Source organism: Ascaphus truei, chromosome 3 (assembly GCF_040206685.1).
Source record: "Ascaphus truei isolate aAscTru1 chromosome 3, aAscTru1.hap1, whole genome shotgun sequence".
Classification (NCBI taxonomy): Eukaryota; Metazoa; Chordata; class Amphibia; order Anura; family Ascaphidae; genus Ascaphus; species Ascaphus truei.
In genome coordinates, this window is record NC_134485.1 from 266,984,085 (window position 1) to 267,012,006 (window position 27,922).

The 27,922-nt window shown below is 44.6% G+C and overlaps 1 protein-coding gene across 1 annotated transcript; it reads left to right on the forward strand.

Moving 5' to 3' along the window:
* On the forward strand, window positions 1-27,922 carry LOC142489631 (ileal sodium/bile acid cotransporter-like). The gene is made up of 6 exons (XM_075590733.1): window positions 1-628; window positions 7,133-7,251; window positions 17,523-17,611; window positions 20,498-20,673; window positions 21,414-21,571; window positions 26,657-27,922. Exons 1-6 carry the CDS (start codon window positions 231-233, stop codon window positions 26,794-26,796), a joined length of 1,080 nt encoding a protein of 359 aa, XP_075446848.1. The 5' UTR covers window positions 1-230; the 3' UTR covers window positions 26,797-27,922.

The following is a 27,922-nucleotide window of genomic DNA, read 5'->3' on the forward strand; positions in this document are numbered from 1 at the left end:
TTCTCTAGGATTTTATCACTTAACTCTTGTTCATCTCGTGCTACAAGTAGGGTGCCACCCTGGGTACTGACCTCATAAAAAGTATTCACCACTTTTATTGTTTTTTGTGCAAATAAGTAGTGGTGACTGAGAAAGAGCGCCTGCATTAAACTTGAGCTCTGCAGCTGGATGGACAGGTCTTCACAACATTTTTACATCATAGATATTTACATTTTGCTCAAAAGTCAGCGATGGATCTACACACACAGTCAGATCAGAATTTGTCCTACTGCTCAGTAAATGCCACATTTTGTAATGGCACTTCTTGTTTCTTGCCTCCTGACAATTTCAATGCCATACTGGGCACAGTATTAAGTACTGTGATTACAATCTTGTTGGCACTTGTTATGTTTTCCATGGGCTGCACAGTGGAGTTACAGAAATTTTTGGGTCACATAAGACGACCATGGGGTATAATAGTAGGGTTTCTTTGTCAGTTTGGAATAATGCCGCTTGCAGGGTTTGTGCTATCAATTGGCTTCAACATACATCCAATTCAAGCTGTGGTAGTGCTCATCATGGGATGTTGTCCAGGAGGAACTGGCTCCAATATCTTGGCATACTGGGTAGACGGTGACATGGACTTAAGGTAAGAGGACCTCAACAACATGTTCAAATTTATCAATAAGGCTCCTTTATGTGAGGAATATACATTATCTGAAAAGCTTTAGAATAAAGATTAATTTGGCAACAAAGACCTATATGAAATAAGGGATATCTATGTGTCTTATAACATGAGTGTGGTTATTTAATAGCAAATAAAGTAATCCCAATGAACACATTTTAGTTAAGCGCTGATAGATGCAATAAGATTATATTCTACACATTACGCAAAGATGAATACATAGTTACATAATAGATGAGGTTGAAAAAAGACCTGCGTTCATCAAGTTCAACCAATGCTAAATTTAGATGACATATGTTTTATCCTCTATCCGTACCTACAGTAGATTGATCCAGAAGAAGGCAAGCAAAAACCCCAGTGAAATATCATCCAATTATATCTCATAAGGGGAAAAATAAATTCCTTCCGTACTCCAAGAATTGGCAATCAGATTACTCCCTGGACAAACATCCTTCCCATGTTTACTTATTTGGTATATCCCTGTATACCTTTCCTTTCTAAAAAAAGATGTCCAATCTTTTTTTGAACAAATCTATTGTATCTGCCATCACAGTCTCCATGGGTAATGAATTCCACATTTTAACTGCCCTTACTATAAAGAACCCTCCTTTCCTCCAACCTTAAGGGATGAGCCTGTGTCCTTTGCACTGCCCTTTGGATGAATAGTTCTTTTGAAAGCTCCTTGTACTGTCCTCAAATATATTTGTATATAGTTATCATATCCCCTCTTAGACACCTCTTTTCTAATGTAAATAAATCTGATTTAGCTAGCCTCTCCTCATAAACCAGATTGTCCCTCCCCTTTATTAATTTGATCTTTCTTCTTTGCACTCTCTCTGTTTCCATAATGTCTTGTCTAAATAGTGATGCCCAAAATTGTACTCCATATTCAAGGTGTAGCCTTACTAATGCTCTGTAAAGGGGCATAATTAGGTTTACTTCCCTTCCATTCATTGCCCGTTTGATGCAAGATAAGATCTTGTTTACCTTTGCAGCTACTGCATGACTTTGGGCACTATTGCTAAGCCTGCTATCTACAAACACTCCTAAATCCTTCTCCATCAAGGATTCCCCTAATTTATCCCCATTTAATTTGTAAGTCGCCTATTTATTTGTTTTATTGTTTCCCAAATGCATAACCTTACATTTATGCATATTAAACCTCACCTGCCATTTAACTCCCCAAATTTCCAATTTATCCCAGTCCTTCTCGAGAGAAATTACATCCTGCTCTGATTCAACTACCTCACACAATTTAGTGTCATCAGCAAAGATGGAGACTTTGCTCTCTATGCCAACCTCAAGGTCGTTAATAAACAAGTTAAAACGCAAGGGTCCCAGTACCGATCCCTGAGGTACTCCACTCACAACTTTAGCCCAACCTGAAAATGTTATATGCATGACAACCCTCTGTTGTCTATCCTTCAACCAGTTTTCAATCCAGGTGCAAATATTTTTTGAGTCTAATTTGCTTTATTTTGTACAGCAACCTCTTGTGTGGAACCGTATCAAAAGCCTTTGCAAAATCTAAGTAGACCACATCAACTGCATTTCCCTGGTCTAAATTCCTACTTACTTCCTCAAAGAAACTAATAAGGTTTTTACAACATATTGCTAATCTCAGTTCAAACTCCAGAGCTCTGGAATAGGGAAGCATGCTTTAAACTGGTTTCAGTCCTACCTATCAGGTAGATCCCAACATGTGTCCATCTCAGGCTCTAACTCCAACCCCCTGGATATCACCTGTGGTGTCCCGCAAGGCTCTGTTCTGGTGCCCCTACTCTTCTCAGTGTTCATCAATGATCTTCCCACAGCTTGTAAGGAAGCCTGTATACAGATGACACAATCCTATATGCACACAGCCATAGCCTCTCTGATCTTCAACACGTACTTCAGTCTGACTTTTTGAGACTCGAAAACTGGATTTCCCACAACAAACTGTTTTTAAACACTGGCAAGACTGTAACAATGGTATTTGGGATCAAAACTAAATTTTTAAAGCTTCCAGCGACTGAGCTCCAGATTAGAACCAACACTAACACCACCCTAACCCCTGTCACTAGTTTTAAATACCTGGGCATATGGTTTGACTCCCACTTAACATTCGGGATGCACATTGATACCCTGATAACCAAGACCTATGCCAAACTAGGGGTACTTTACAGGAACAAATCCTCCCTAAGTCTCCTGGTCAGAAAGCGTATCGCACAGCAGATGCTAATGACAATTATTGACTATGGAGACATAGTATATGGCTCGGCACCTCAAACCCACCTTAGCAAACTTGACACCCTCTACAATTCAATTTGTCGTTTTGTTCTCCAATGCAACTACGACACACATCACTGCGAAATGCTCAAAGAACTAGATTGGTCATCACTCGAGTCTAGGCGCAAAGTTCACCTTTCCTGTCTTGCCTTCAAATTCTTTCTGGGCAAGCTACCCAGCTATCTGAATGAGCTCCTCACCCCTACCACATGCAGCACTTATCATCTGAGATCTGACTCCAAAAGACTGTTCATGGTCCCAAGGCTCAACAAAGTATCCGGCCGTTCCTCCTTCTCTTACCATGCACCCCAAAACTGGAACAACCTACCAGAGACTCTCACATCCACCACCAGTCTAAGTTCTTTCAAATCTAAGGCTGTCTCACATTTTAATCTGGTCTGTAACTGTTTCATACGTACATAATATATATTTTCTTTAACTGTGCATGCAATGTCATGTATATAATGTATACCCTGTTCATTTATGTAACTGTATTTGTAACCATGTACTGTATTATTTGTCTTAACTCTGTGCCCAGGACATACTTGAAAATGAGAGGTAACTCTCAATGTATTACTTCCTGGTAAAATATTTTCTAAATAAATAAATAATATGTTGATAGTCTTTTCTCCAGGGGGAAGCACATACTGTAGTATTAATTTTTTTTAGTGATTTGAGCACCCCAGCACTGGATCCGTGAGTGTGAATACACTTAGTATTATGCATAAATAGAGGCACAGTGGTATACAGGCTAGTGGTATACAATAAATGGAGATAGCAATAGTGATTCTAAAAAAAGTATTAAGTCCATAAAGAGACATATGTACCCTGAAGGTAATAGTTAGTGGGTAAAAACCCACTCTTAAAACCTCATTGGGATAGCCCCTGGACTACTATCACAAGAGATTCACTTGATGTATAAGTGATTTACCCCATTATGATGTACCTCTGTCCTATGCCTCTAGTTGAGCGTGCTGCCAATAGTTGTATCAAAATAGACAAAAATAGGATTATGGCGCACAACCAAGGGAGTGGGTCAGAAAAATAGATTTGTACAAATATATAGCTTTATTGGTCCATGTTTAAAAAAACGGAGGTGTAACAAACCTCCTACGCTTTCGTGCGTGTTGCACTTTATCAAAGCGTCACCATAACATTCACAAAGAACCCTTAAGTAAACATTCAAAATTCCCCGTTTCGCAACCCCGTTTCTATGTCAACCTCAAGGACATTAATAAACAAGTTAAAAAGCAAGGGTCCCAGTACCGATCCCTGAGGTACTCCACTCACATCTTTAGCATAACCTGACCATTTTCCATTTATGACAACTCTCTGTTGTCTATCCCTTCAACCAGTTTCCAATCCAGGTGCAAATATTTGTACAGAGTCCAATTTGCTTTATTTTGTACACTAACCTCCTGTGTACAAAAGCCTCAAACGCCTTAGCAAAATCTAAGTAGACCACATCAACTGCATTGCCCTGGTCTAAATTCCTACTTACTTCCTCAAAGAAAATAATAAGGTTGTTACAACATATTGCTAATCTCAGTTCAATATTTTGATAGTCTTTTCTCCAGAGGGAAGCACATAGTATTTCAAACTGTGAAATCGCATCACTTTGCTCCAAAAAGTCATTATGCAGTAGGAGAGTAATCTCATTAGAAGTGAATTATGATACCCGGCCAAAAAGTCCAGAGCTCCATCCTCGTTTGTTAACATATTAACGTGAACTCAGAATTCAGACACCATCAGGTTGTGTGGCAATGTAATATTCACAAAGATACAGTATTTGCCAAACAGGTAAAGCAACCCCCAGAATTCTGCAATATTTTCCATTGTTCAGGCTTGCAGGGACAAAGAACATACAATATGTTAAGTATTTTTCAATGAATGCAACAGAAGCTCTTTTCTTGAATAACAAACGAGAACCCTTTGTTCTGAATTACAAGAAGTGCAAGGCAAGTGTATCTTTTTTTTATATACATATATCATAGCAATGAACTCAATATCACCTTATTGTGGTACCTCTGCCCGTGAAGAAATAAATAATTGGGCAACTCTTTATCTCAAGATGCAATAATTCATATGGCAATTTATAGTGCTCCACTACTTACTATAAAGAGAAGATGTAGCTATAGTGACACGTGCCACAAATGCTTTACGTTAGTGGATAAATTATCTGCATGCTGATATTGGTGTAGACCTGCATGCTTTGGTTTAGCATATGCCTTGAATGTGGAAGCACAAGAGCTCACTTCAGTAAAATGCATGTATATAAAATATGCCAATACTGTTACAGCTACAGAATTGGTTTACTGAATGACACAAGTGCTGCTTATTGAATCTAACTTTATGTCTCAATAAACACCGTTCTTGCTCAATGCATTCACTGCTCCCTGCACTTGGTTGGTTAATGTCCAGGTGTTCTTATGCCAAATGTACCCACGTTCATGTTTTGACACATAACTTTAACTGCTCCAAACATTTATGGAAAAATGCCCAGATTTTAGTGAGCTGGCTTTGCAACCACGGGAATATTTTATTGTAAAGGGTGAATTTGAATGGATTTTTCTTATCTTTTCAACACTGCTGGAAAAAAAACTTCTTTAGCTAGAAACATCCTTTATTTATAATATTGCACATTTCAGGAATAAGGATTTTTATGATTTTAATTAAGTGCTTTATTGTTCTAAGATACTATTAAGTATGTATTATAACCACCCTCCTTCCATTGATTGTAGTTATAGTTTCATTGTATGCTGGTGCTGGCTTGGGAGAATGGCTGGGATCTTGCCTCCGCCATCAACAGTACTCATAAAATGCAAAACGTCTCTCTTGCCGCACAGCTCATTCATATGTAGAAGTCAGATTAATTAAATCATTTCTATTTTTTTACTTGCAGAAATCTTAACCAGATGCATGTTTCGGGGAACCCCCTTCCACAGGTGATGGTGAACATTGCAGCAGAAAAGGGGGCTCCCCCTGAAATGTTGTACGTCTGGTTAAGATTTCTGCAAATAAAAAATAAATAAATTATTTAATGCATATGACTTCCACATCTGAATGAGCAGTGCAGCGAGAGAGAGAAGTTTAGCGTTTTAGGAGTTCTTAGATACTTTTTTAACAACCAGCTTAATCCAGTACATCCATATTAATCATGAAAATACAGCATCTATAGTGAAAACTTATTTTACATTTGTTCAGTTCTCCAGTTTACCATTATACATACACATACTGTATCTAATTCTCACTCACAAGGAGACTGTCTTCTGCATAAAGTGCAGCCAGGGCCGCTTTATACATTAGGCCGACTAGGCGCAGTGCCTAGGGCCTACGAACCTTTCAGGGCCTACAATATTTCACTTTAAAAAATACCTAAACAAAGAAAAACACAAAATAAGAGAAAACAGCAAATTTTAACTTAAAATGACTTAGAAGTATCGATACCTTTAAATATCGAAACAAAAGTATCGGTGCCAAATATCTCTAGTACTGTATCAAAAGAAACAAGCAAACGATGAAATTAGCATAAAAATGAGTAGAAATATCGGACACACAGGCCTCTAGAAATAAAAGTGCCTAGAGCCTACGAAGGTCTTAAAACAGCCCTGTGTGCAGCCTCTTCAAACAAGCCTCTATGTTTTACTGAAAAATAATACCCACATTTTTTGTAATTGACTTCACAGAAATGACCCACGGGTGTTATATGTGTGACATTTTTATTTTATTTTTACTATCCAATTTTTGAAGGATTTTCTGAACTCCTTTGGAGTTCATTCATATATGTTTTTAATATGAATGTACTTTTCTGCTAGGTACGGTGTGCTCACTGCACATACCAGCTATTGTCTGGTGTTATCTTTAGGTGGATGTTTTGCAAATTATTGCACAAATATTTCCCCATGTGGCAGTTAAGGTGAAACCCTTAATGCACTATTTTTAAAAAGAAAGATATTCGGTGTTCTTTTTAACAAGATAGTTTGTGTTTTCCACAATTCCAGCAATTAGTTTCTCTCTCATGATAGTAACAATGGAGGTAATTGCTTCATGAAATGCATGTTAAATGATCTCTACAGTGAATTGTTCTATAATTCAGATTTCCTGGTGTTTCCTTAGAAGCATTTCAGAGAAATTGAAGCTAATTTAGGCACAGCAAACACAGCTTAACACTACCTGTATCTTTGTTGATTTATTTTGCAGTTTAACCATGACGACTTGTTCCACATTATTTGCGTTGGGTATGATGCCTCTGTGTCTCTTTGTTTATACGAAAAAGTGGGTTGATTCGAACGCCATAGTAATTCCCTATGACAGCATAGGTAAGTGTGACTGTGTCACTTCCATTCTTCATTCTTCAAAGAGCTCTGAGAAACTATTCATTGTGTACAGGTCACCTTTATGGTTTTATAATGTATCAAGTACATTAATGCTACCAAAGGGGGTCATTTATCAAAGTCTCTCAGCCACAAAACTGAAGAAACAATCTGCATCCCATGGTTTTTGTTCCAATTTGCCTAATTGTTTTTTATAAAACTCCTTTCCATAGTCATGCTGAATTTAAAGAAACAAAGATGGCAAAGAATAAAATGGATGACAGTGGAATGGCCTTGGAACAGGCACAACCCTCACCATAGTGCTATTTGTTCAATTAAATAGCAATTACCTGTACTAGTACATTTGTTCTATTATTTACTACGCCGTTTCCCTTGCCATGAATTCTCCACAGCTTCTGTCTTAGATTTTTACATGTTTTTTTTTACATCTGCGTTAAACTCCTGTAATCTCTGTAAATCAGTATTGCTGAGGAAGAGAGAGAACTCTTGGCAGCTTGTCTTATAATATCAATTGTTAGTCCAAATAAAAAAGGTATCCCCTAATACTGAAGTACTCATTTACTCTGCCCTACAGAGTTTGAGATGTAGTGATATTTATTTTGATATTGAGTGACCAACACCTAAGAAAACTGCTTTGCTTGAACAGCCAATTTGTGTATATGTACATAAGTGAAGTTCCCAGAACTATTGTATTGTATGTCTTTATTTATATAGCACCATAGCACTTCACAGTAGTAATGCACAGGGTAAACAAATAAATAACAGATAATATAAATAACAGGTCATGGGAATAAGTGCTTCCGACATAAAAGTAACATTCCAGAAGAGGAGTCCCTGCTCCGAGGAGCTTACAATCTAGTTGGTAGGTAGGGAGAACATACAGAGACAGTAGGAGGGAGTTCTGGTAAGTGCATCTGCAGGTGGCCAAGCTTTATGTATCATGTGTCTAGTATTATCCACAGTGCTATTCATATGCTTCTTTAAGCAAGTGTGTCTTAAGGTGGGTCATAAAGGTGGATAGTCGGGTAGTCTATCTGCTAGTCGGGAATTGAGGGGAAGGGCATTCCAGAGGTGCGGGTTAGTCAGCGAAAAAGGTTAAAGGCGGGAGAGGGCTTTAGATACATAGGGGGTAGAAAGATGACATCCTTGAGAAAATATGCTTTAGCGTGCTGGGAGCATCATATGTTTATATGACATTTTAGAAAGGATAGGGCTTCTCTTTTGCTCCTGGAGCACCTTAACAGATAACTGCTGAGATTTTACATTTCCGAAGGTAGTGCTGTCTGAACCACACATTTGGTTAGCAAATGTACATGTGCACACATTTTTCTGTGGGGGAGATGAGCACCTATTTTTAGAGATCAACAAACAACACCATGTAGTGATAATGACATTGTTAAAAAATGTGCTAGTATAATCAGTAAGAGGAGCTTCATGCTTTTTAATGTGCAGAGTACCCCCCTGACAACTATTCTACCCAATGGGCTGGCAGTAAACACTATACTATCAGGTTGCCAGTAGTTGGTATGGGGTTTTCCCCCTCACCGTTGGTACTGCACTTGAGTGATAGCAGGGGGTGGTACATCCTGTTGTAGCTGGGATAATGGGGTGCCCGACTTCTGGCTGTACTTAGGGGCAGGACCGCCCAAAAGTTAGAGTGTCCTTCCCTCTGAGGAAGGCAGGTCACACAATTGGGAGCCTGAGATTGGGGCCTTCCCATCTGCTCTTTCCTCCTGGGAGAGGGAGTGTGGACCATACCTCTGCCTCTGCTATGGAGGTGGGGAAGAGCTAGGATGGTAGCGGGTGCCCTTGGCCTGTAGCGACAGTCCAGGGACCATCTTCAGTGATAACTGACCTGACAGACTGTATCCGGCAGGAGACTGCTGTGTAACTGTACTGCAGAGTGAAGTAATAAACCCGTTCCTGTTTGCAATATACCTCCTGCCTGGTGCGTGACCATACTGGGGGAGAGGTAATAAGTTCTACCGTGGGAGATCACCTTCACGTCCTGGAGCCTACAGCAGATGGAGGTGCTGCACTGCTAAGAAGATATGTGGGATATGAACCCCAGAAGCCTGTTCCTGTGTCCCCACTACCATCGGCGGACGACTCAGCCCTCCTGTTGCCAACAGGTATATGCATCATACACCCTGTAATGGCACCTATCTGCAATTGGGTGGGGGAAACACCGCTACATTTGGAGGCGCTGCTGAGATCTGTAACAGGACATGTTTTCAGTGAAACAAAGCTGGAAGTAACAAGGTACGCTTCCAGAACAAGTGCTAATGAAGGAGGGAGGCTGGTATAGTGTTCAGGGGACCCCGGCAAACCATAACCAGGGACCACTTTCTCCTCAATGGAACTATGAGCTAGATGGCCCTATCGGGTGATTGGTCTGGAGAAACAAAGGCTATTGCTGTTCTAAGTCGCCCTGAGGTGGGTAGTCGAGATACCTAGAAGGAGGGTGTACCTGGAAGCCCCAGGAGCCACCGAAGGAAGGGTCTGCGATACTGGCAGCCAAGGGGGGCGGCATAAGAGTACTGCATAGGGAAGAAGACCTGAGTACTACTAGCGAACAGCCTGACTATGGAACCACAGAGTGCTTGTAATGGACTGTAATCGTGTGCAGCATATCGAGATGGAGCTTTGCTAGCCTGGGGTACAACCTACTCTTGGTAAACTGCTAATCTATATGCGCAGAGACCACAAGATATGAGTTCCCGTCTGAACCACACAGACCACGTGGGTCAGTTGCAAAATACAGAAAATAGTGTTGCCGCTTTATTATGGAATGGCGTGAAAGCCATAACCGCCTTTTTTGTGCTGCTTAGGACTTCTGGTTCCACCAGAGGGAGCAGACAGTGAGGACATTGTGCTTATGGGTGGGGCTGCAGATGACATGCCTGCTCTTCAGATCGAGGAGCCTGTCATAACTGCCCAGGTTCAGCCCGTAGGTGAACTGTTTCAAAATGGCGCCCAGCTTCCGCCGATGGCCACATGGTTGTGCTAATGCTAATGGCTGCACCCTTTTCCCGGGGACCTTGGATCCGCCTATGGCGTGATAACCAGGACTCCACCCCAATCACGCTCTGTCACTGTAGGACCCTTCTCTTATCTCCACCAGAGGGAGGGTCCACGGTAACAACCAATGCTCAGCGACTATCAAAGATAAGGGAGGAGTCAGAATTGCCCGACCGCACCCTCAGTTCTTCGGAGCCAGCAGCGCATCAGCGGAGCTATTCTACATGTGCTTCTGCCTCCACGCACTTTAGTCCGATCCAAAATGGCAGAATGTGCAGCAGGACATTGCTCTTTTCCCGGGGGATACCTAGAAGTATAACTGGGGATACCACCCAGTTGATGTGTCTATACCCGAATTGTGCCTATCCGGGTCAAGACCTGGACTGTGAAACTACGTGCCCTGTCTGTGGTGCCAGCTACTTCACACCCCGCTTTCCCTTGTTTACGTCTTGTTTGCCTGGAAACAGGACCAACTCTGACACTGGGTCAGACGATGGGAAGCTTCCTTTCCGTACGGTGGAGGCTGGCTCAGTATCTGAGACAGTTCCATAGCCGGAACCGATCCCTGACCGAGCCGAAGGGCCTAAATCTGCATCTAGCTTGCACAGCAGTTCGGGCCCTATGATGCCACAACCGCCTGTGTGTGGTTCTACTGTGTTCCTTAAAGACCAGGACTTTGCCGGAGATCCCAAACGATGGCTCAGCTTAGTCTGGAAGTCCCATCTGGAAGGAATTGAGCAACAGTGGAGCCTTTCATGTGTGACGACTCAGCGACTCGAGCAGCAGTCGGACTGCGCCTCAAGTGATCATCAGGATTCCCGTGTATCTGCGGAGCGGTGAGGAACCACCTCCTTACTCCCAACAGGACCCAATGGCAATGCCCGCTGAACCAATACCTTCCGGGGTCAGCTACGACTCCGAGGACGAAAGCAGTGATCGTGATCCCCTGATGCCGGAATCTAATGACATCCTTCAAACGGCGACCGCCAGAGCGGACGAGAAGTGGCCCTGTTACATTTGTTCCAAGTATGCGACCTCAGAGAGGGGCTTGTATGCCTTTCCGTGGACGTCCAAATGCTAAGCCCAGTGACAGTGCTACCGCTCACACGTGAGACTTTGGCTGAGCACCAGAACTATGCTATGGAACAACATTTCAGCCACCAATAGAGTCCTATATTACTGGTATGGAGGGGGTACTTCCTTGGGAAGTGGAGCAGATTAATTACAATGTTTCTCATGTTCCTATAGAGACTGTTTTGACTGAACCACACATGCCAGTGAATTTCAAACGTATGACGAGGTGGGAGAGAAACAGGTTGAAATCTGAATTCTATTTTTAGGAACCAGTTGGAGGGGATGTTGAGTTTGAGTGTAGTTCCGGGGATAAGGATATTACATTTAGCTCCGACGAGAGTGAAGGGAATTAGTTAAGTGTGTTTTCTGATAGAACAATTAAGGATGATACACCAATAATTGTTGCCCCAGTCTTGTGTCCGCCTCACCTCATGCTTTACCGCCCTGGGTTAGTGAGATTATGGTGGAATATCAGTCAGATTGGGGTATGCCTAGTTCCGACAAAAGTTTAAGGACACTCACTTTAAGTACACTTGCGAGTAAGGACATATCGCCCAATTGGCAAACGGCAGCTCACGCATGCGCCTGTCAGCATGTCCTGAACAGCAAAACCGGCTCACTATCTGTACCGAAGCTGTGCGCAATGGGGGAGACTATAGAGCCTGTTACAAATGCGTTATTTACATCAGTTATACACGTATATGATGCTTGCAGGACAATACATGCATCGATAAGTGGGAAAAAGCGAGTGCTTCACTTTAAGTACATTTTCACTTTACATACATGCTCTGGAACCATTGCGTACGTTAATGCGGGGTATGCCTGTACTAATGTAACCTTTTGGCCAGTTCATGCTTTTCTTGCCTGCTTGATATTCTCTTAGAAACTTATTGACCAGGAATCTTTTCTATTAAACTAGGTAACTCGAAAAAAATGCAATGCAATCACATAGCTCAGTTGTTGTATTCAGGTAATGACTTTGTGAATAGGTACAGTATAAATACAGCATATAAGGTTTATATGATAAATAGAATACATTAAAGTATGTACTTTTAAAATGGATTAGTGTCAAATTAATTTGAAAGTTATTGGAAGTGGTAATTAAGTGAGCTAAGAAAGAGAACATCCCAAGAACATATGTATTTACCTTTCTTTGAGGAAGTACAGAGATCATGGGCAATACAGCATCAGTTTACAACCGTGATCAGTTTACATCAATGATTTTCAACCGGGGTTCCGCTGAACCCCTTCATCCCTCAAGGTTCTGCGACCGACAGCTGGGGAGAGATGGGACAGTTGTCCCAACTTTCCCAGGCTCTGCGGCTCCCCAGCAGCAGTAGTGGGACGGCATTCATTGTAATCTTCTCCCTCCTCTGGATGGAGTCAGAAGGTTCAACTACCGCCCAAATTAAGGAGGGAGATGCGGACCGGCACAGCACAAGAGGCCTCCGTGTGTGTGTGTGTGTTGGTCATCGTGTGATCAAGAGGGAGAGGTGGAGGAGAAAAAGAGAGTGGAGAAGTGGAGGAGAGGGGGGAGATGGAGTGAAAGAGAGATAGTAGGAGGTGGAGTGAGAGGGGAGGAGAAAATAATAATAATAATAGAATGTTCTTGTATAGTGCTGCTAGTTTTTTTACATAGCACTTTACAGAGACATTTTCCAGACACAGTCCCTGCCCCGTAGAGTTTACAATCTATGTTTTTTTTGTGCCTGGGGCACAGGGAGATAAAGTGACTTGCCCAGTCACAAGGAGCCGACACCGGGAATTGAACCAGGTTCCCCTGCTGAGCCACTCCTCAATAGAAAGAAAGAAGAAGAGAGAGGGGAAAGTAGGAGGGAAGGAAGGGAAACATAGAGGGGTGGGGGACAAGATGGGGGGAGGGAAAGAGTGAGGGGAGGGGAAGAGAGATAATAATAATAATAGCATGCTCTTGTATAGTGCTGCTAGTTTTACGTAGTGCTTTACAGAGGCATTTTGCAGGCACAGGTCCCTGCCCCGTGGAGCTTACAATCTGTGTTTTTGGCGCCTGAGGCACAGGGAGATAAAGTGACTTACCCAAGGTCACAAGGAGCCGACAATGGGAATTGAACCAGGTTCCTTTGCTTCAAACTCTGTGCCAGTCACTGAGCCACTCCTTCTAGGGGAAGGGGAAGAGAGATAGGGGAGGGGATGAGAGAGGGAGAGAGAAATAGCGAGGGGGAGGGGAAGAGTGAAGGGGAGGGTAAGAGCGAGGGAAAGGGGGAGGGGAAGAGTGAGGCTGAGGGGAAGAGCGAGGGGGAGGGAAAGGGTGAGGTGAAGAGAGAGGGAGGAAGGAGAGAGTGGAGAGGGAAAGAGATGAAGGGAAAGAGGGAGGCCGAGGAAAAGAGATTGAGGGGGAGGGGTAAAGAGAGAGGGGATGAAAAGCAAGAGTGGAGAAGGGGAAGCGAGAGACGTGGGGGAGGGGAAGTGAGAGACGGGGTGGAGGACATGAGAAACGTGGAGCGAGAGAAGGGGATGGAAGCAAGAGACGGATTGCTCAGAGAGGCGCGAGTTGACCAAAGGGAAGCAACAGATGGAGGGGAAGGGGATGAGAGAGACAGAGGGGACGGGAAAGGAAGAGACAAGGCAGGGGAAGAGAGAGACGGGGAAGAGAGAGACAGGGAAGAGAGAGACGGGGGAAGAGAGAGAGACGGGGGAAAAGAGAGATGGGGAAGGGAGAGATGGGGGAAGGGAGAGACAAGGCAGGGGAAGAGAGAGACGGGGAAGAGAGAGACGGGGGAAGAGAGAGACGGGGGAAGAGAGAGACGTGGAAGAGAGAGACGGGGGAAGAGAGAGACGGGGAAGAGAGAGACGGGGAAGAAAGAGACGGGGAAGAGAGAGAAGGGGGAAGAGAGAGACGGGGAAGAGAGAGACGGGGAAGAGAGAGGCGGGGAAGAGAGAGACGGGGAAGAGAGAGACAGGGAAGAGAGAGACAGGGAAGAGAGAGACGGGGAAGAGAGAGACGGGGGAAAAGAGAGATGGGGAAGGGAGAGACGAGGGAAGGGAGAGACAAGGCAGGGGAAGAGAGAGACGGGGAAGAGAGAGACGGGGAAGAGAGAGACGGGGGAAGAGAGAGACGGGGGAAGAGAGAGACGGGGGAAGAGAGAGACGCGGAAGAGAGAGACGGGGAAGAAAGAGACGGGGAAGAGAGAGAAGGGGGAAGAGAGAGACGGGGAAGAGCGAGACGGGGAAGAGAGAGGCGGGGAAGAGAGAGACGGGGAAGAGAGACGGGGAAGAGAGAGACGGAGGAAGAGAGAGACGTGGAAAAGAGAGACGGGGAAAAGAGAGACGGGGAAGAGAGAGACGGGGAAGAGAGAGACGGGGAAGAGAGAGACGGGGAAGAGAGAGACGGGGAAGAGAGAGACGGGGAAGAGAGAGACGGAGGAAGAGAGAGACGGAGGAAGAGAGAGACGGGGAAGAGAGAGACGGGGAAGAGTGAGACGGGGAAGAGAGAGATGGGGGAAGAGAGAGAAGGGGGAAGAGAGAGAAGGGGGAAGAGAGAGACGGGGAAGAAAGAGACAGGGAAGAGAGAGGCGGGGAAGAGAGAGACGGGGGAAAAGAGAGATGGGGAAGGGAGAGACGGGGGAAGGGAGAGACAAGGCAGGGGAAGAGAGAGACGGGGAAGAGAGAGACGGGGGAAGAGAGAGACGGGGGAAAAGAGAGATGGGGAAGGGAGAGACGGGGGAAGGGAGAGACAAGGCAGGGGAAGAGAGAGACGGGGAAGAGAGAGACGGGGGAAGAGAGAGACGGGGGAAGAGAGAGACGGGGGAAGAGAGAGACGGGGAAGAGAGAGACGGGGAAGAAAGAGACGGGGAAGAGAGAGAAGGGGGAAGAGAGAGACGGGGAAGAGAGAGACGGGGAAGAGAGAGGCGGGGAAGAGAGAGACGGGGAAGAGAGACGGGGAAGAGAGAGACGGAGGAAGAGAGAGACGGAGGAAGAGAGAGACGGGGAAGAGAGAGACGGAGGAAGAGAGAGACGGGGAAGAGAGAGACGGGGAAGAGTGAGACGGGGAAGAGAGAGATGGGGGAAGAGAGAGATGGGGGAAGAGAGAGAAGGGGGAAGAGAGAGAAGGGGGAAGAGAGAGACGGGGAAGAGAGAGACGGGGAAGAAAGAGACAGGGAAGAGAGAGACAGGGAAGAGAGAGAGACGGGGGAAAAGAGAGATGGGGAAGGGAGAGATGGGGAAGGGAGAGATGGGGGAAGGGAGAGACAAGGCAGGGGAAGAGAGAGACGGGGAAGAGAGAGACGGGGGAAGAGAGAGACGGGGGAAGAGAGAGACGGGGGAAGAGAGAGACGGTGGAAGAGAGAGACGGGGGAAGAGAGAGACGGGGAAGAGAGAGACGGGGAAGAAAGAGACGGGGAAGAGAGAGAAGGGGGAAGAGAGAGACGGGGAAGAGAGAGACGGGGAAGAGAGAGGCGGGGAAGAGAGAGACGGGGAAGAGAGAGACAGGGAAGAGAGAGACAGGGAAGAGAGAGACGGGGAAGAGAGAGACGGGGGAAAAGAGAGATGGGGAAGGGAGAGACGAGGGAAGGGAGAGACAAGGCAGGGGAAGAGAGAGACGGGGAAGAGAGAGACGGGGAAGAGAGAGACGGGGGAAGAGAGAGACGGGGGAAGAGAGAGACGGGGGAAGAGAGAGACGCGGAAGAGAGAGACGGGGAAGAAAGAGACGGGGAAGAGAGAGAAGGGGGAAGAGAGAGACGGGGAAGAGAGAGACGGGGAAGAGAGAGGCGGGGAAGAGAGAGACGGGGAAGAGAGACGGGGAAGAGAGAGACGGGGAAGAGAGAGACGGAGGAAGAGAGAGACGGGGAAGAGAGAGACGGGGAAGAGTGAGACGGGGAAGAGTGAGACGGGGAAGAGAGAGATGGGGGAAGAGAGAGAAGGGGGAAGAGAGAGAAGGGGGAAGAGAGAGACGGGGAAGAAAGAGACAGGGAAGAGAGAGGCGGGGAAGAGAGAGACGGGGGAAAAGAGAGATGGGGAAGGGAGAGACGGGGGAAGGGAGAGACGGGGGAAGGGAGAGACAAGGCAGGGGAAGAGAGAGACGGGGAAGAGAGAGACGGGGGAAGAGAGAGACGGGGGAAAAGAGAGATGGGGAAGGGAGAGACGGGGGAAGGGAGAGACAAGGCAGGGGAAGAGAGAGACGGGGAAGAGAGAGACGGGGGAAGAGAGAGACGGGGGAAGAGAGAGACGGGGGAAGAGAGAGACGGGGGAAGAGAGAGACGGGGAAGAGAGAGACGGGGAAGAAAGAGACGGGGAAGAGAGAGAAGGGGGAAGAGAGAGACGGGGAAGAGAGAGACGGGGAAGAGAGAGGCAGGGAAGAGAGAGACGGGGAAGAGAGACGGGGAAGAGAGAGACGGAGGAAGAGAGAGACGGGGAAGAGAGAGACGGAGGAAGAGAGAGACGGGGAAGAGAGAGACGGGGAAGAGTGAGACGGGGAAGAGAGAGATGGGGGAAGAGAGAGATGGGGGAAGAGAGAGAAGGGGGAAGAGAGAGAAGGGGGAAGAGAGAGACGGGGAAGAGAGAGACGGGGAAGAAAGAGACAGGGAAGAGAGAGACAGGGAAGAGAGAGACGGGGAAGAGAGAGACGGGGAAGAGAGAGATGGAGGAAGAGAGAGACGTGGAATAGAGAGACGGGAAAGAGAGAGACGGACTAATACATTTCAATACAAATAAATAGATCCATAAACGTTGCTTTCTGCATATCTGCTGCTCCTTGATTCTGGGTACTCCAGGTGCTTATCGGTTTGTATAAAAGTCAAATGAGAAAAGTACTAAATGGGAACAATTTTCTGAGAGAAATACTGCAGCAACGAAGCCACAACAAGTATGTAGATCTTACAAAAGTATTTCCCAAGTGTATCTGATAATACACATACTGTATGGTAGGGGCTTATTTTATACTGATATGAGCAGAAGTGGGGCAATTTGGAGCATAAATGGGACGATCGGTTACGTTTGCCAATATAGAATGAGCGCCAAAGTATTCATCAAATTTCAATTATGTTGATGCATTTGAAAAATTAGTAATAATATATTTTCACAAATATAGAGCACTACCTGTTTAATGATCTATTTGTTTATATCTTAGACTTGTCTGCAGTCTTTTGGAGGATCATGACTTCATTATAATTGCCTATTTATTTTAGGAATTTCTTTGGCAACACTTGTTGTTCCTGTTGGATTTGGGATGTTCGTAAAGCATAAGTGGCCCCAGCAGGCAAAAAAAATACTCAAGGTAAGGAAGTAAATTACATATAATTTCAGCAAAAACAAAAAAAGGCATATTTCTGATTAATTTAATTAAATGATAATGGATCAATTACTCCAAATTGAGAAATAAGACAAATGCTCATTATTTCATATCAAAACGTGTTATGCAATTCATGTTATAATTAAGTAATCGTCCCTGAAGAACAGGGCATTACTGGTCAATAATGCCCTGGCTGGAAGAGTTTAAGGCCCGAGGCGAAGCCGTGGGTCTTTAACCCAGCCAGGGCATTATTGGCCAGTAATGCCCTGTTCGTCGATGATTATTTCTATTATAGGCTAAATGTAGTCTTTTTTCATAAATAGAGAGAGGTGAGGGGGAAGAGAGGTGAGGGGGGAGACGAGAGAGAGGTAAGGGGGGAGAAAAGAGAGAGGTGAGAAGAGAGAGAAATGAGGGGGAAGAGAGAGAGAGGAGAGGGGGGAGCGAGGTGAGTGGGGGTAGGAGAAAGAGATGAGGGGGGAGGAGAGAGGTGAGTGGGGAGAGAGGTGAGGGGGGAGAGAGGCGAGGGGGAGGGAGGTGAGGGCGAGAGAGAGGTGAAAGGGGGAGAGATGAGGGGGGAAAGGTAGAGAGGTGAGGCAGGAGAAGAGAAAGAGGTGAGAGGGAGAGAGAAGTGAGGGGGGAGAGGTGAAGGGGGAGAGGTGAGGGGGGAGAGAGGTGAGGGAGGAGAAGAGAAAGAGGTGAGGGGGAAGAGAGAGGTGAGGGGGGAGAGAGGTGAGGAGGAGAGAGGTGAAGGGGAGAGGTGAGAAGTGAGGGGGGGAGAGGTGAGGGAGGAGAGGGGAGAAGAGAGAGAGGTGAGAGGGGAGAAGAGAGAGGGGGAGGAGAGGGATGAGGGGGTAAGAGAGAGAGGTGAGGTGGGGAAGAGAGAGATGAGGGGAGAGAGGTGAGGGAGGAAAAGAGAGAGTGAGGAGGGAGAGAGAAAGGTGAGGGAGGAGGAGAGTGGTGAGGGGGGAGAAGAGAGTGAGGGGGGAGAAGAGAGAGGGGGAGAAAAGAGGGGTGAGGGGGTAAGAGAGAGAGGTGAGGTGGGGAAGAGAGAGATGAGGGGGAGAGAGGTGAAGGGGGGAGAGAGAGAGGTGAAGGGGGAAGGGAGATGTGAGGGGGGAGAGAGAGGTGAGGGGGTGCAGTGAGGGGGGAAAGGGATAAGAGGAGGAGATGTGGGGGGATGGGAAGAGTCAAGGGGGAGATGTGGGGGTGATGGGAGGAGTGGAGGGAGAGAAGAGGCTAGGGGGAGAGGTGGATGGAGGAGCGTTGGGGGAAAAAAGTTGGGGGTCAGTGATTTCAACTACAAACCAAATAAAAAGCAAATAATAATTACCTCAGCACCAAACGGTAATGATGTTTCCCCCAACCGGTGGGAGATTTGTCCATTACTACGGTGTATGGTTCATATACCTGCTGGCAACAGGAGGGCTGAGTCATCTGCCAACTACTGGGGTTCATACCCCACATGTCTCTTTAGCAGTGCAGCGCCTCCATCTGCCGTAGGCTCCAGGAACTGAAGGTGATCTCCCATGGTAGAACTTATTACCTCTCTCCCCAGTAAGGTCACGCACCAGGCAGGAGGTATATAACAACAGGAATGGATGATTCAATCTGTACAGCACAGTTACATGGCAGGCTTCTGCCTGATGCAGTACTCTCAGCTCTCACTGAAGATGGTCCCTGGACCATAACTACAGGCCAAGGGCACCCGCAGCCATCCTAGCTCTTCCCCACCTCCCTAGCAGAGGCAGAGGTATGTTCTACACTCACTCTCCCCCGGAGGGAAGAGCACAAGGGAAGGCCCCAATCTCAGGCTCCCAGTTGTGTGACCTGCCTTCCTCATAGGGGGAAGGACACTACTCAATTTAGGGCAGTCCTGCCTTTAAGTACTGTCAGGAGGAGAGCACCAGGTCTGACTCATGATTGGTCATGCCCAGGCCTGATGTCACCGCCTCCCGCTGTCACTCAAATGCAGCTCCTCGGAGGGGGGGAACCCCATAGCAACAAGATTGTACCAGGGTTTACTGCCAGTCCAAGGGCAGAATAGTAGCCACCAGGAGATGACCTGGCTACACAAGCTATAGAAGTGGTGGAAGAAATATTACTTTGGTGCAAAGTTACTAGTTGAGACCCACCAGCTTCTGACAGCACTAGCAGCTGTGTGTGAGAGAGAGAGTGTGAGAGAGAGAGAGAGAGAGAGAGAGAGAGAGAGAGAGAGAGAGAGAGAGAGAGAGAGAGAGAGAGAGAGAGAGACTGCAAAGAGTATGCTGCAGTGCTGTGAGTGAGTAGAGGAGCGGAGGTGTAGCTGTGCTGTGTGTGAGGAAAGGAGCGGAGGTGCAGCTGTGAGAGAGCCTGCATATGCTGTGTGTGGGGAGAGGAGTGGAGATGCAGCTGGGAGAGACAGCCTGCCTATGCTGCCAAGCTGTGTGTGAGGAGAGGAGCGGACTGGTAACATTTTAAATGTGGCTGTTTTTTATTTAAAAAATTCCGGGCATTACTGAATGGATAATGTCCTGAATTTTAACCAATCAGGGATTTCAATAATGCCCGGAATTGTATAGCTTAGCCTATAATTCTGTATAATACAGGTTCCATTACCCATATCGTTCATTCAATAAATATCAAGCTCTTCGTTTGTTACCTTCAACCATAAAATTATTCTCTTGCATAACTTATCAACTGTTTTTATAAAGCCAGAAGAATCAAATTATAATAACTTCACCTATTAGCTATATAGTTAGGCAATGTGATGTTTAATGCCATAGCAGTTGAAATCCCAATGTCATTGCAACATATTTTTGTATTATTATTATTATTTAGCCATACAAATGCTTTCATTTTTAATGTTAACATTCATGTTATTTTATTTTGTAGGTTGGCTCTATTACAGGAGCCATTCTCATAGTTTTCATAGCTGTGATTGGTGGAGTTCTGTATAAAGGATCCTGGAATATTGAACCAAAGTTGTGGATTTTAGGGTCAATATTCCCAGTTATTGGTTTCATCTTTGGTTTTTCCTTGGCTTGCATATCCAATCTGTCCTGGTGCAGGTATGAATAAAACCAAAAAAGTGAATAACTAGTACAACTTGTAAAATAACAAGAGAAGGAGTGGCTCAGTGAGTAAAGACTCTGGCACTGAGTTTGAAGCAGGGGCCCCCAGTGTCGCTCCTTGTGATCTTGGGCAAGTCACCTTATCTCCCTGTTCCTCAGGCACCAAAAACATAGATTGTAAGCTCCACAGGGCAGGGTCTGCAAAATGTCTCTGTAAAGCGCTACGTAAAACTAGCAGCGCTATACAAGAACATGCTATTATTATTATAACAATAGATATAAAAGGGTGTGTATTTACGTGCACCTAAATAAAAATGCCCTTTCCTTTTGTCTTCAATTAAAGCATAAAGTTTAAAAAATCATAGTAATCTCAAAAATCACATTCCCAAATGATTCATCAAGCAATGCAAATTACTTTAGCAAAGAATATTGTGGAATACAAATACTAATAATATTTTTTAGAATACATTGCAGTGCACACAATAGCATATAGCGTACAAATTTCCAAGTCCCATTCCTGTAGGGCTGCAGGCACTAAGCGATAGTGATATGCTCAGGGGGCTTAAATCGGTTAAATCAAAAGCAGAGAGTTCTATTCCTTTTTATATAAAGCTTCCTCAAGCTGCCTCTAGTATTTCCACGTAAGCATATTTCAGCAACAGTTTTATTTGGCTTATTCCTCTATATTGTGTTCTGTCATAATGGAAAAACTAACCTATTTTTGTGATTTACTGTAGATGTCGTACAGTGGCACTGGAAACTGGTTTGCAAAACACACAGCTGTGCTCAACCATAGTCCAGCTCTCATTTACACCTGAACAACTTAATCTGATATTTACTTTCCCACTCATCTACAGTATTTTCCAAATTGTGGTGGCAATCATATTCTTAGGAGGTAAGTTAACAGTAATCAACAATGGAAGCAAGCAAATTAATTGCTGCCCAAATTTATTTTCCAAATGTAATACTGTATACTGTATGAACAATATGAATAACCTTTGTATTGTAGTATTGCAACGACTGATACACTTACTTCAGTCTCCTTAACTCTCTTTCCCCTTTAAAAGGAGAGAAAAAAGAAACATAGTATGTGAGCACTCAATCACAGCAAGAGGGTTGTGATAATATTAAAAATATTTTTTATTGTCAGCAATGAATATAAAATAAAGGGGTTTAAAATCAGATCAAACAGCATAGACTGTGACTGTGATCAAAATAACATTGCTGTACCAGCTCTGTTGATTGTACATATGGGAGATAATATGACAAGTAATCAGAATCTCATACTGTAGATTAACAGCCTATTATGAAATAGAGTATACGGGGCCAATAATTGAAACTGCTGTATGTTAACTGCCTCAAAAGCCTGTAGTAACAATGATATAATATAAATGTAGCTAAGTAACTGAGCTACAATGAGAAGGTGAAACTGCTACAAATAATGGTAAATGCAGATACATCTCAGAGTGTAAGGCAATACAAATCCGGCAGATGTGCAGTGTCCAATTAATATTTGGGCACTGCCCAGCAGAGAATGTCTCCCTCCGTGGGAGCACACAGCCGCTGTGCCTTCAGCAGGGATAGAGATATAATCACTGCTGCGGAAGGTATGACATGTGAGAGTATAAATCATATGTCAGAATCAAGGAGGCTGTAAGTATCTACAGGAGAATATTGCCCTTATGTATTTGATCTGCTAAATCCCTGCTGCATGTAGCAGCATCGTAGCCCAGTGTGAGTGAGCGGCTGTGCCGTGGAGTAACTATGGATTACGTCCAATCACCCGACAATTCCCACCTGGTAGTAGAAGCGGACCGACGGCAGATGTATGGTCTCGTGAATACATCCGTAGAGTGAATATATACACTTGACGGCTACCCGCAAAAAAAACCCCAAGATGTTAACAGAAGGAATAGATGAATTATGCATACAGTAAATAGCATGCGGGGAATCACCAGGTAAAGTGTTTCTCCAGCATAAAGAGCATGCGGGGAATCACCAGGTAAAGTGTTTCTGCTGCATAAAGAGCATGCGGGGAATCACCAGGTAAAGTGTTTCTCCTGCATAAAGAGCATGCGGGGAATCACCAGGTAAAGTGTTTCTCCTGCATAAATAGCATGCGGGGAATCACCAGGTAAAGTGTTTCTCCTGCATAAAGAGCATGCGGGGAATCACCAGGTAAAGTGTTTCTCCTGCATAAAGAGCATGCGGGGAATCACCAGGTAAAGTGTTTCTCCTGCATAAAGAGCATGCGGGGAATCACCAGGTAAAGTGTTTCTCCTGCATAAAGAGCATGCGGGGAATCACCAGGTAAAGTGTTTCTCCTGCATAAATAGCATGCGGGGAATCACCAGGTAAAGTGTTTCTCCTGCATAAAGAGCATGCGGGGAATCACCAGGTAAAGTGTTTCTCCTGCATAAAGAGCATGCGGGGAATCACCAGGTAAAGTGTTTCTCCTGCATAAAGAGCATGCGGGGAATCACCAGGTAAAGTGTTTCTCCTGCATAAAGAGCATGCGGGGAATCACCAGGTAAAGTGTTTCTCCTGCATAAAGAGCATGCGGGGAATCACCAGGTAAAGTGTTTCTCCTGCATAAAGAGCATGCGGGGAATCACCAGGTACAGTGTTTCTCCTGCATAAAGAGCATGCGGGGAATCACCAGGTAAAGTGTTTCTCCTGCATAAAGAGCATGCGGGGAATCACCAGGTAAAGTGTTTATCCTGCATAAAGAGCATGCGGGGAATCACCAGGTAAAGTGTTTCTCCTGCATAAAGAGCATGCGGGGAATCACCAGGTAAAGTGTTTCTCCTGCATAAATAGCATGCGGGGAATCACCAGGTAAAGTGTTTCTCCTGCATAAAGAGCATGCGGGGAATCACCAGGTAAAGTGTTTCTCCTGCATAAATAGCATGCGGGGAATCACCATGTAAAATGTTTCTCCTGCATAAAGAGCATGCGGGGAATCACCAGGTAAAGTGTTTCTCCTGCATAAAGAGCATGCGGGGAATCACCAGGTAAAGTGTTTCTCCTGCATTAAGAGCATGCGGGGTATCACCAGGTAAAGTGTTTCTCCTGCATAAAGAGCATGCGGGGAATCACCAGGTAAAGTGTTTCTCCTGCATAAAGAGCATGCGGGGAATCACCAGGTAAAGTGTTTCTCCTGCATTAAGAGCATGCGGGGAATCACCAGGTAAAGTGTTTCTCCTGCATAAATAGCATGCGGGGAATCACCAGGTAAAGTGTTTCTCCTGCATAAAGAGCATGCGGGGAATCACCAGGTAAAGTGTTTCTCCTGCATAAAGAGCATGCGGGGAATCACCAGGTAAAGTGTTTCTCCTGCATAAATAGCATGCGGGGAATCACCAGGTAAAGTGTTTCTCCTGCATAAAGAGCATGCGGGGAATCACCAGGTAAAGTGTTTCTCCTGCATAAAGAGCATGCGGGGAATCACCAGGTAAAGTGTTTCTCCTGCATAAAGAGCATGCGGGGAATCACCAGGTAAAGTGTTTCTCCTGCATAAATAGCATGCGGGGAATCACCAGGTAAAGTGTTTCTCCTGCATAAAGAGCATGCGGGGAATCACCAGGTAAAGTGTTTCTCCTGCATAAAGAGCATGTGGGGAATCGCCAGGTAAAGTGTTTCTCCTGCATAAAGAGCATGCGGGGAATCACCAGGTAAAGTGTTTCTCCTGCATAAAGAGCATGCGGGGAATCACCAGGTAAAGTGTTTCTCCTGCATAAAGAGCATGCGGGGAATCACCAGGTAAAGTGTTTCTCCTGCATAAAGAGCATGCGGGGAATCACCAGGTAAAGTGTTTATCCTGCATAAAGAGCATGCGGGGAATCACCAGGTAAAGTGTTTATCCTGCATAAAGAGCATGCGGGGAATCACCAGGTAAAGTGTTTCTCCTGCATAAAGAGCATGCGGGGAATCACCAGGTAAAGTGTTTCTCCTGCATAAAGAGCATGCGGGGAATCACCAGGTAAAGTGTTTCTCCTGCATAAAGAGCATGCGGGGAATCACCAGGTAAAGTGTTTCTCCTGCATAAAGAGCATGCGGGGAATCACCAGGTAAAGTGTTTATCCTGCATAAAGAGCATGCGGGGAATCACCAGGTAAAGTGTTTCTCCTGCATAAAGAGCATGCGGGGAATCACCAGGTAAAGTGTTTCTCCTGCATAAATAGCATGCGGGGAATCACCAGGTAAAGTGTTTCTCCTGCATAAAGAGTATGCGGGGAATCACCAGGTAAAGTGTTTCTCCTGCATAAAGAGCATGCGGGGAATCACCAGGTAAAGTGTTTCTCCTGCATAAATAGCATGCGGGGAATCACCATGTAAAATGTTTCTCCTGCATAAAGAGCATGCGGGGAATCACCAGGTAAAGTGTTTCTCCTGCATAAAGAGCATGCGGGGAATCACCAGGTAAAGTGTTTCTCCTGCATTAAGAGCATGCGGGGTATCACCAGGTAAAGTGTTTCTCCTGCATAAAGAGCATGTGGGGAATCACCAGGTAAAGTGTTTCTCCTGCATAAATAGCATGCGGGGAATCACCAGGTAAAGTGTTTCTCCTGCATAAAGAGCATGCGGGGAATCACCAGGTAAAGTGTTTCTCCTGCATAAAGAGCATGCGGGGAATCACCAGGTAAAGTGTTTCTCCTGCATAAATAGCATTGCGGGGAATCACCAGGTAAAGTGTTTCTCCTGCATAAAGAGCATGCGGGGAATCACCAGGTAAAGTGTTTCTCCTGCATAAAGAGCATGCGGGGAATCACCAGGTAAAGTGTTTCTCCTGCATAAAGAGCATGCGGGGAATCACCAGGTAAAGTGTTTCTCCTGCATAAATAGCATGCGGGGAATCACCAGGTAAAGTGTTTCTCCTGCATAAAGAGCATGCGGGGAATCACCAGGTAAAGTGTTTCTCCTGCATAAAGAGCATGCGGGGAATCACCAGGTAAAGTGTTTCTCCTGCATAAAGAGCATGCGGGGAATCACCAGGTAAAGTGTTTCTCCTGCATAAAGAGCATGCGGGGAATCACCAGGTAAAGTGTTTCTCCTGCATAAAGAGCATGCGGGGAATCACCAGGTAAAGTGTTTCTCCTGCATAAATAGCATGCGGGGAATCACCAGGTAAAGTGTTTCTCCTGCATAAAGAGCATGCGGGGAATCACCAGGTAAAGTGTTTATCCTATTATTGGCCCCGTATACTCTATTTCATAATAGGCTGTTAATCTACAGTATGAGATTCTGATTACTTGTCATATTATCTCCCATGATTACAATAAAGAATATTTTTAATATTATCACAACCCTCTTGCTGTGATTGAGTGCTCACATACTAGGTTTCTTTTTATTTTTCTCTCTCCTGTATGCAATTCTACCTTACCTAGTGAGCACCTCACTCTGTTACTTCTCAGCTGTGCGGGGGCTCCCCCTTCTGTGTGTAGCTTTCCCCTTTACAAACCTTATTTTCTTATAGAAGTAAACATAAGCTCGTTTTGTTTGTTTACCAACTTCAGAGACCTCAAAAGTCTTCTGAAGAAGACACTTTGGAGGTCTTAAAAACCAAGTTTCAAACAATAACTATGTTAGTATATTAAATGATGTTCCAATCTGCAAAGAAAATCTGCTTTTCTGCAGTCTTATGAGCTCCAACATTTATACACTATAAAAGTAGAAATACAAATTTATCATTCTATGTACAGTATTTAAAGTGGAAGTAATTTAATAGCACTTATAATATCATCCATTTTTCTAATAGACAAATGTAGGCATAGACAGTATGAGTCATGACCCAACCCTGAATTCAACAATCCAAATGTGACACCTTAACGTTATTTTGAGCCAGGATGTTCTATGGATAGCAGCACCAACTTAATTGTAATTAAAAAGTGCAGGAGGGTGTAATTATAAAGTAGAAGGCACACAATATGGAAACTATTTGACCGCATACTTTATTTAACAAGCACACTTTTACTCCTAGGCTACAGGTTATACGTAAGGCTTTGTGGGAATAACGTTGCAGAGGAAAGTAAACAAGTGTCACCTTACGCAGAGACCAATGTGGGATTCCAGCTTGATGAAAAACCAAGCAATGGAGACCTTCACAACATTCCAGGCTAATGCAGAAGACATTGATGAGAATCCTTCATTGTAATAGAGAGCATTGTGATTGTAACAGTCATGAGGGAAAATATTAGATGTCAGGTTGTCTACATGGTACTGTAACCTGGAAACGGTGATGTCTGTTGAGTTTATCATCTCTAATGCAGTTATGGGTGAGATATTTATGTTTATAAAGCTTTACTAATCATACTTGGACATGCTTCCTGAAAAAGTAACATAAGAATAGTTTAATAACGTTAGATATGAAATAGTTTTTCATTACTCCACATGATGTAAATGTAACATGTATTTTTAGATTCTGTCCAGGGAGAGTATACACTATACAAAAAGTAGAACCTTACAACCAAAAACACCCACAGCATTCTTTTACTTAATTAACTGGTTATGGATTTATATCAAGATTGCTGTACCCTAAATGAGTTTTCTGTTACACAAGGCATGATATCACAAGATATCCCACCAGAAGAAAATGCTATGTAAGAAATGACAAGTCATAATGATAAGGATTTCAATGATGCGTGACAAAAAGAGGTGATGTACAAATGTAGTAAGACTTGCTGCCACCGTGACCACTAGAAGGTGTGAGATGACATCTGCATGAACACTTTGTTGTCTGCGTCTCGTCCATGGCTCCACTACGGTCAGCCGGAATAGTAATTTGTTCAGTTATTTATGTTATTGCAGTTCAGTATGTGTGGCCAGAAGCTGGCGCACTGAATATCTTTGCCGTTGATATGCTGTAGCCTTAAGGGAGGAGCAAGGGGGCTGTAGATTACAAATAACTGCTGGGGATTTACACTTATTGGTTTGCGGCACTGAGAATAGTAAGTCTTGCTACATCTGTATTACTGTATACAGTACTTAAAACAATGTTGTTCCTAAAGTGCTTTTGAATTTATTTATTACATACGGCAGATGGCACATTGCACATTTTACAGTATCTGTACCCTTGCATGCCAGGAACCCCACCGGTTTCTCAATACGAGAAACAATGTAGAAATGTCTCGCTTTAAACACAACCTTCCTTTGTTTAATGACCTTGTACTTTTCATCAGAATGACTGTAATGTAGCAGTATCACACTTTACTCAAAACACTATGCATTAAACAAATTTGTCTCTGTC